Genomic DNA, 9,956 nt, shown 5'->3' with positions numbered 1-9,956 from the left:
CTTTGGTTCCCAGCAAAATCGTCCGGATAAATGAAGCGTCCGGATAATTGAATCGCATATTTTCTAGCTTTGCATAAGTAACCAGTAAGTGTCTACTTTATTGATGCATAGTGAATTAAACACATTCTATCATTGGATTTAACCATTTGCATTAGTAAATAAATTAATATAATGTTAACATTTACATGTATTTCAAAGCACTAAAATGTAATGTATGTGTTCAGTGTATTTGCCTGTGCTTACATTGTACATGTATACATATGATCCCTACAAATAAATATACAAAACTGTGTACCGTCTGCACTAAAACAAATAATGAATCACTTTATGTAACTATAAGTAAATAAATCATTAGTAACTAACATAATCATTTACACTTCAAACATTTCATCACACTTTTATTTCTTAAAGAGGCCGGTAATTTCCATCTGTCACGATTCACGGGTTCGGCGGTCTGTTAAAACAATCTTCATCGTCCAAAGTTGTATAAGAATTTCGTGATTATCATGTCAGTTGACAACATTCTTTAACCAAAATCCAATCTGCCAGAGTTTATATTTCTTAATCTATAATTATCCAAGACAATATCAGGAGAACAAAATCATTTAAGCTCGTAATATAAAGACTTACTACTGCTTTGATCTAGTCACGTGCACCTATTATTTTCATGATGCGATAATAACGGAACAAAACTCGGGTGAAACTAACATTACAGGTACATACAGAATTTAATTGTCATTTTCCTTAAAATGGTAATTTTCTCACTTCTACCCAGAGTTTAAAAATTCGAAAGCAATAAAGCTCTACAACATCGTAACAAGAATCAATCGTACACAGGTACATTCTACATGCGTGACATTCTAAACGTTAAAAACTTATACTACATAATACATGTGCATGAACATGCATGTATATTTCACGCCAATCAACAGTATAAATCCAGAATCTAGAAGTATAATCTACACTCTTTGGATGTGAATAAGCCGATATCAATTTACGAATCAGTACAACTGATATGTGTAGCAGTTAAAAAATTATCATTACGGCATGATGTTTAATTCATTAATACTATTAGGGTATTGGTCAAGACTACAAAATAATATGCTACAGATTTATTTACAAAATTCAACACTACACGCAATAAAGATCTTATGTGCGAAAATTGACAATACAATGTCTCGATCGGCACGTGCTATCTAACGGACTTATCATCACACACCACCTAATTGGAGGGAGGTGTCGACAGGGTACAGGTAATCGCTTCAATTAGACAGTTTGGCTTGTTTTCTTTATAATTTACGCCTTGCTAAAATAGTCCGACACAGACCTTCCCTAAACAAAATTACTGTCCGGATTAACGGTACATTTTTCAATGCATTATAACGTTTTGTAGTAAAAAGTGACCGTCCGGATCCGGAACGCGAATTTCCGGATTAATGATGCAAAATAACGTATAAAAATTCCGTTCCCTAGAAAAATCGTCCGGAAGGTGAAGCGTCCGGATTAATGGCGTCCGGATTACCGAGGCTCCACTGTATATATATATATATATGTATATGTTTATTTTTCCCCCAGTGATATCGTGTGTGTATTTTATGTATATATTTTATATTATGTTATCTATTTTTCTATTCTCTCATTTATCTGTCTGTGAATATGTTTTATACAGGACCACAATGTAAACTAGTCATTTGTACTAATTGTGCTATCCTGTCTAAATAAAAGAATTTATTATTATTATAACAGCTCTAGCAAGAGTACTGACATTGACTGTTAGCATTCTAAACCTGAAATTTTGCCCAAATGCTCATCCAGATAATGGATGATCAGAAACATTTGGATTTTAGATATGACTCGTAATATTGTGTAGTTTGGCGAGTGCATTAACGTGCAGTCTTTTTAAGCACACTTAACAGCGCAGCCATGTTCTTTTATATCAAAAATTAAAGATATGCATTTTTAGCAACATCCTGGGGGGGGGGGGGGGGGGGGTGCGTCAATAATAGCTACATGTACATAAAATGCATTTCCTGTCTAAATCAATGTACCTTGATTAGAAAAATACATGCACTTTCGATTTGATTTGAACATATTTATGTATCCCCTTTTTCAGGGGGAGACATCGTTTATATACTTTCTGTCCGTCTGTCCATCTGTCTGTCACAAAATCTTGTGAACGCTTCTTTTCCTATATGACTTATCGGATATATTTGAAACTTTGTACACTGCTTTATTGCCATTTGCAGATGTGCCTATTGTCGGAACAGGGGGCTCCAATTATTTTCCTAAAAGTTATAGTGGATCTAAGAGGGGTGGAGGATGTAAAATAGCTTGTGAACGCTTCTCCTCCTATATGGCTTATATGATAGACTTGACATTTTGTAGAATACTTCAATGCCATTTGCAGATGTGCATATTGTACTGGGACAGGAGGATCCAATTATTATCCTTAAAGTTATAGTGGATCTGAGGGGTGAAGGGTGTAAAATAGTTTGTGAACACTTATCTTATGTTGCTTATCGGAGTTCACAATGTCTATGTTCCTGCTCATGCTTTCTCCTCCATACTATGCTGTACATTAAGGAGAGGAGGTTTCGTTTGGAGCACTTCTGAGCTGGGGATACATTTGTTTTTCATAAAGAAAACAATCCCTAATCTGTTGTACAGTTGTTATAACAAAGGTTTCTATAAACTAGAACGGCCCACTTTTAATCCAGTACCAATCAGCTATCATGTAACAGTCTTGCATTTAGATTGATTAGTTCAGTGTAGTCTGAATTATTATTTAAGAAATGCGTTTGAAAATTTTTATATTTACATTGTACTTTGATTTCTGTTGGAGCCGTCACAACTGTACAGTGTAATTATGTGCTACATTTATCTAGATTCATTTCTTCATTGCTTACAACTGCAGCACATTCATCAGGAAGTGGCTGTCATTACACGATGTGAAAATATCAAAGACAAAAACATTGGAAATGTAGATATTTGGTTTTCAATTTACGCAAGAATGTTCTCTTGCATCTTGATTTATGTACTTCCCATATAGACCACCAGTAACTAATATTCACATTGCTATCTAGGGTACCTTGATTTAGACAGGTAACCATTTTGAGAATGTAAATAATAACATATTTCTTAATAAACTTTTGCTGTTAAAGGATATGTACACATTTTGTGCAATCTTTATTGTCAGCGTGGAGCTGCGCAGTTTGTGCAATCTTTATTGTCAGCGTGGAGCTGCGCAGTTTGTGCAATCTTTATTGTCAGCGTGCAATCTTTATTGTCAGCGTGGAGCTGCGCAGTTTGTGCAATCTTTATTGTCAGCGTGGAGCTGCGCAGTTTGACGTGCTTTAGATAATGAAGCGCCAAGTTTACATAAACCCAAACTATTGAAGATATCTTTCATTATTGTTGTTGTTTATTAGTCAAAAGCAAATACAGCTTATAGACATAGTATACAATGTAATAAATCTAAAATCAGATAAAGCAAATACAGCTTATAGACATAGTATACAATGTAATAAATCTAAAATCATATAAAGCAAATACAGCTTATAGACAAAGTATACAATGTAATAAATCTAAAATCATATAAAGCAAATACAGCTTATAGACAAAGTATACAATGTAATAAATCTAAAATCAGATAAAGCAAATACAGCTTATAGACATAGTATACAATGTAATAAATCTAAAATCAGATAAAGCAAATACAGCTTATAGACATAGTATACAATGTAATAAATCTAAAATCATATAAAGCAAATACAGCTTATAGACAAAGTATACAATGTAATAAATCTAAAATCATATAAAGCAAATACAGCTTATAGACAAAGTATACAATGTAATAAATCTAAAATCAGATAAAGCAAATACAGCTTATAGACATAGTATACAATGTAATAAATCTAAAATCAGATAAAGCAAATACAGCTTATAGACATAGTATACAATGTAATAAATCTAAAATCAGATAAAGCAAATACAGCTTATAGACATAGTATACAATGTAATAAATCTAAAATCATATAAAGCAAATACAGCTTATAGACAAAGTATACAATGTAATAAATCTAAAATCAGATAAAGCAAATACAGCTTATAGACAAAGTATACAATGTAATAAATCTAAAATCAGATAAAGCAAATACAGCTTATAGACAAAGTATACAATGTAATAAATCTAAAATCAGATAAAGCAAATACAGCTTATAGACATAGTATACAATGTAATAAATCTAAAATCAGATAAAGCAAATACAGCTTATAGACAAAATATACAATGTAATAAATCTAAAATCATATAAAGCAAATACAGCTTATAGACATAGTATACAATGTAATAAATCTAAAATCAGATAAAGCAAATACAGCTTATAGACAAAGTATACGATGTAATAAATCTAAAATCAGAAAGAATAGAAATTGTGCTTATTCAGTGGTATTTCTGATTTCCTGATATAATAATACTTCTTAAATGACTGTTTACAGGTACACTGAAAGAGAAACTGACATTCATGTTCTACATCTAAGGTATTTAAAGGACATAAACGTCTTTCTAAAGGAACATTTTTGTATCTACCGGTTTCAATAACTAACCAGTGAGACGATAATCTTATCTTACATGTACATATAAGCTTTTTATACTGCATAGGAATTCTTTTAGTTAAGTAAGATTACAAAGTAAAATGGTCAATCAAATGTTTATAAATTCTACATTTTGAGGAAGAGTTGATATCAGAAAGTAATGTTTGTTTACAATTATCAAAATTAATTATCAATCTACCCAATTCACAAGAAATCATTACATTAGGAGTAGCACTTTTCACACCCAGTATGCTTTTACAAAAATCCATGTGAACTTTTTCGTTACCAGGAGCTGAATGAGCACCCCATACTTCACATCCATAATTTGCAATGCTTCCTACATACAGTATATGTATCAAATAAGGACACAAGTGTCGTAAAATTCAAGCTCATATTAGAACATTTTCTTTTTAGTGAAAATAAAGCTTTCTTACATTGTAATGACAACTGTTTTTGTGTGACATAAAATTTTCCATTAAAATTCAACAATAATCTAAGATAACAAAATTTATTTACTACTTCAATTTGTTCATTTACTTCATTATCGTAAAACCATATATCGTCTGATCGTAAAATACCTCCGTTTCTAAAAACCAAAAGTTTTGTTTTTCCAACATTAACCGTTTAATAGTTTATTTTATAGAATTTACATACTTATTACGGTAAGCAATCCAAAATTAATTTTGATAGAGGGTTAGTTTAACAGTCAAATTACTTATTTGAAGCGAACAGCAGTGTCACCTAAGTGCACATTAATTGCTAGAACTGGCCGAAGCTGAAAGTAAATATCCAGACATGAATTATGAAGGACTGCTCCAAGATTCGGTGAAGGCGTCAGTCCAAGTATGAGCCGAATCTCAACCGAGATTAGATATATCCTAGTGAACTTGAAATATAGGACGCCACAGAGTCTTCCACACCTGCTTAGATATTTTATTGAACATACATGTTAACGGCAAACTAACAAGGTAGTTCTCAACTTTATGACGGAAGGGACGACTTCAGCTTCTCCACCGTCAGCTTCCCATATCTATGTAGCAATGTTCCATCATCGACTGATTCGATACGCAAGAGCTTGTTTTGCGTGTGGTCAGTTTTTAAATTGAAGTAGGCTACTGGCAAATAAGTTGGTGTTACAGGGGTCTCAACAATCTCGTTGAAAGTCAGCTTTTCTTAAATTTTATGGTCGTTATAACGATATGATTTACCAATACAGCCTGTCATTGGGTAACATGTTGTCTAATGTTTCATGCTTTTGAGGTCGTTCTTTACACACCGATTTTGACTACATATTACTCCATTTACCCGATTGGGATATAGGGCTCACGGCGGGTGTGGCCGGTCGACAGGGGATGCTTACTTCTCCTAGGCACTTGACCCCACCTCTGGTATGTCCAAGGGTCTATGTTTGCCCTACTCTTAGTTTTGTATTCTTTATAGGAGTTATGAGATTGGTCACTGTTATCTTCACCTTTTCATCAAAAGTACACAATGTACATATTACAAATGACATTGAAACTGTTCATATAATATGCTTCCAGGTTAAAAGATTATGATGAAATTCGTGAATGGCTTTTCTCCAACTGATACAGTTACATGTATGAGGGAATATCAAGTACATGTTATACTAAATATTCACTCGGTTCCAGAGTCATGGGCCGTCATTCACATACATAAAATACAATTAAACATTTAGTTGGTTTCAGACGCTGGGGTCATCATTTTACATATCTAGTGATCAGTCATTCAAAAACTTACTTTGTTAAACACCACTCTGATTCCACGCACAAGTACTCTGAAGTTGAAATAAAAAATATGCTAGAGTTCCTCATTGACAATATCTTCGTGGTCTTTGGTGATCAGGTCTTCCAACAGTCTGTTGGAATTCCCATGGGCACGAATTGTGCTCCTTTGTTAGCTGACCTGTTTTTATATTCATATGAAGCAGAATTTATTCAAAAACTTCTACGTGAGAAGAAAAAATCTCTCGCTGTGACCTTCAATTCGACTTTTAGATATATCGATGACGTTTTGTCTATTAACAATGATAGTTTTCATTCATATGTCGATTTGATATATCCCTGTGAGCTCGAAATAAAGGACACCACAGAGTCGTCCACTTCTGCTTCATACTTAGATATTTTATTGAAAGTAGACATTCACGGCAAACTAACAACTCAACTGTATGACAAACGGGATGATTTCACAGCTTCTCCATCGTCAACTTCCCACATTTATGTAGCAATATTCCATTATCACCTGCATATGGTGTTTATATATCTCAACTGATTCGATATGCAAGAGCTTGTTCTGGGTATAGTCAGTTTTTAAATCGAGGTAAGCTACTGACAAACAAGTTGATGGTACAGGGATTTCAACAGTCTCGATTGAAGTCAGCATTTCGCAAATTCTATGGTCGTTATAACGATCTAGTTCGTCAATACCACCTCGCATTGGGTCAAATGCTGTCTGACGTGTTTCATACCGATTGTTGAGCCGTTCTTGGCACACTGATTTTGACTGCGGATAACTCCGTTTACCTGATCAGGATATGGGGCTCACGGCGGGTGTGACCGGTCAACAGGGGATGCTTACTCCTCCTAGGCACCTGATCCCACCTCTGGTGTGTCCAGGGGTCCGTGTTTGCCCAACTTTCTATTTTGTATTGCTTGTAGGAGTTATGAGATTGATCACTGTTCGTTATCTTCACCTTGCATATAAAATACTGCTAAACTTTCACTTGATTTCGAACTGTCATTCGAAATATAAATTTTTGCTGAATGATAAGTGAATATTCATTTGATTTCAGATACTTGGGTCGCCAGCCGAATGCTAATTACAGGGAACGACTTGCGAAGATCAGAGGTTCAACAGAAACTTTGCCAACTACCGAAACGTCCGCTAGAGGAACTGAAGACGTCATTAAAGAAACAATACAGCAACCAGCACATCGTCCACCGGAAACCAAACCCAGCACAGTACCCACGGTACTACCAAAGAGCATACTACCAGAACCTCCACCCAAACACTCTACAATGCCAGAAATCAAAATATCCACCGCGTCTCCGGATGTATTTGAGATTGATAACGAAATAAAGAATGAACAGGAAAGAATAAAACGCCCAGGAACGTTGCCGCTCTTGGGAACTTCGTTAAACAATAGACGCGCGTCTGTGTATTTACAAATTGCTGCTGTTGTTTCTAGCCCAGAGGAAGGGAGCGTGTCATCTGATGAAGTAGACTCCGATGAGGAGGAAAATCCTCAGAAACCAAGAAAAATTTCCTCTCGAAGGAAATCATTCATGACATGGGTCAACGACAAGAAAAAACTGTTCCCCTCTCTTCGACAAGTGGCCAGTAAGTCGAAAGATGAAGTCAGAAGACAGTCATTTTTCTCTTGGGTAGAGTCCAGGGAGATGGAAAAGCAGAGGGAAAAGCAGAAAATGGAACTTGCCATTTTGGAAGACGAGAGCGGCTTGAGTCACTTAACAGATTCGGACTTACAACCTCGTGCTTCAAATTTAAAGCGCAGTGAGAGTTTAAACATCAACCCTTTCAAGGCTAAAGCTCGACAATTAATGCACACTTTGTCTTTCATTCGCAAAGAACCCCTTAATGTTAGACTTAAGAAGTTTTATGCAAAACTGGAAGAAGTCAAGATAAGGGACGAAATGTCAATGCCTGTGTTAAGTAGGAATGGTTGCAGAAGCGTGCAAGATCGAGTCTGATCCTCAGGTCGTGTATTCACTGTGCACAAATATTGTTCAAATTAATTTCATTCGGATCGAATCAGTGCCACTATATATTTGCTAGTTCAACTGTCATGTATTGTCTCGTTATTAGGAGTACGAAATGGTGTGTAATTGACGACCTCTCTATTAACGTAGTCAAGATATCTTCTCATGCAAATACATGTAGATATAAAAGAGATGTGGACTCTGACAGATTATTGTATGTGGTTTCTTTTAGTTTCAAGAACAGGTTATTTCGTTTCTTAATGCAGATTTTCAATATTAGAGAACACACTCAATTATATGTGATGAAAATAGAAAAATAAATATGTAGCCATATACTATTTTTCATGCGATACCCAATGACTAAGTGTAAGGGTGTTTTATTGTGGGTGGGGTTTTTTTGGTGGGTGGGTGGGGGGTCTGAGAAAGATGCCCATGGACTACAACGCTCACCTGATTCAGTTCCCTTTCTCCAACAGAGAAGCTGTTGAGCCTTATCTATGTCCCACATTTCACAAAGACACATTATTCAACAACCGTACAGCAATGTGAATGAATATCATTTCCCCCGAACTGTAATTGATATGTAGAGACTGGAAAATAAAAAACTCACTATTATCCTTATGAACACAATCTACAGTCTTGGACAATGTGTGTAACAATATTGTTCTTGAGATTTGTTTTCCTATAGATCCCCGAGTTATATTTCGTACCTTTATTGTGACACTATCTCGTCCCTGGCGTCTATGAATTGTTAGATTTCATCGTAAATCTAACTTACGATAAATAACCAGGTTATCAAACTGCTACACGTAAGTTGCGTTTCAAAAACTATAGTAACTTTAGGACTATCCAAGTTGACTACCGGTAACCTCCGCGTCGTAATCGAATTTTTAGTGTATCTATCTATCTATCTATCTATCTATCTATATATATATAGGTATATATATATATATATATATACACACACCTATATATAAGCCGGTTGAGTATATTTCTTCAGGAATCTAGTCGAGTTTTCCCAATATGTATAGACCCATTGTGTACACACAGGTCACATGCTACACACATCAACATCGAGACAATTTACCATCTATGCATGTGAAATTTGGGTATATCGATTGCATAACCGGAAATCGATCTATTTTGATTTCTATACATAACCTCTTGTTATGCAATTGATCGATTAGCAGGCGTGCAAAAAGCCGGACAAAGAAAATGTTAACAGTTAATACCTTACTTCGACCGATTATGTTTACCACGTGAATTTGAAAGGAATATATCTATGGAGCGCCAAATTAACATAAACTCAAATAATTGAAGATATCTTCAATTATTTGAAGATATCATCAATTCATTTGATGCGCGCAACAATTGAATTAAAGATCTCTTCAAATAATAAATGATATCTTCAATTCTGAATTATTGCGCGCATTAATTGAATTGATGAGAGCATTAATTCTTCAGCTGATTTGATGCGCGCTTTAATTGAATTAATGATCTCTTCAAATGAATTAATGATATCCACAATTGAATTGATGCGCGCTACAATTCAATTGAAGAGAGCAATAATTGATATAATGCGCGCATTAAATCAATTGATGAGAGCAATCATTGAATTGATGCGCG

At 34.8% G+C, this 9,956-nt stretch overlaps 1 protein-coding gene across 1 annotated transcript; it reads left to right on the top strand.

The window, feature by feature from the left end:
- The first annotated feature begins 7,071 nt into the window (after positions 1–7,071).
- LOC125648431 (uncharacterized) lies at positions 7,072–8,634 on the top strand. Its single transcript, XM_048875545.2, has one exon. The coding sequence runs from the start codon at positions 7,374–7,376 to the stop codon at positions 8,319–8,321; it is 948 nt and encodes a 315-aa protein (XP_048731502.1). The 5' UTR covers positions 7,072–7,373; the 3' UTR covers positions 8,322–8,634.
- Positions 8,635–9,956: the final 1,322 nt, after the last annotated feature.

This window comes from Ostrea edulis, chromosome 6, assembly GCF_947568905.1.
Source record: "Ostrea edulis chromosome 6, xbOstEdul1.1, whole genome shotgun sequence".
Classification (NCBI taxonomy): domain Eukaryota; kingdom Metazoa; phylum Mollusca; class Bivalvia; order Ostreida; family Ostreidae; genus Ostrea; species Ostrea edulis.
This window is presented reverse-complemented; position numbering and strand designations above follow the sequence as displayed.

What these genes read in the sequence shown, in the direction of transcription:
- LOC125648431 (XM_048875545.2), top strand. Translation starts at nt 7,374, where the DNA reads ATGATAAGTGAATATTCATTTGATTTCAGATACTTGGGTCGCCAGCCG.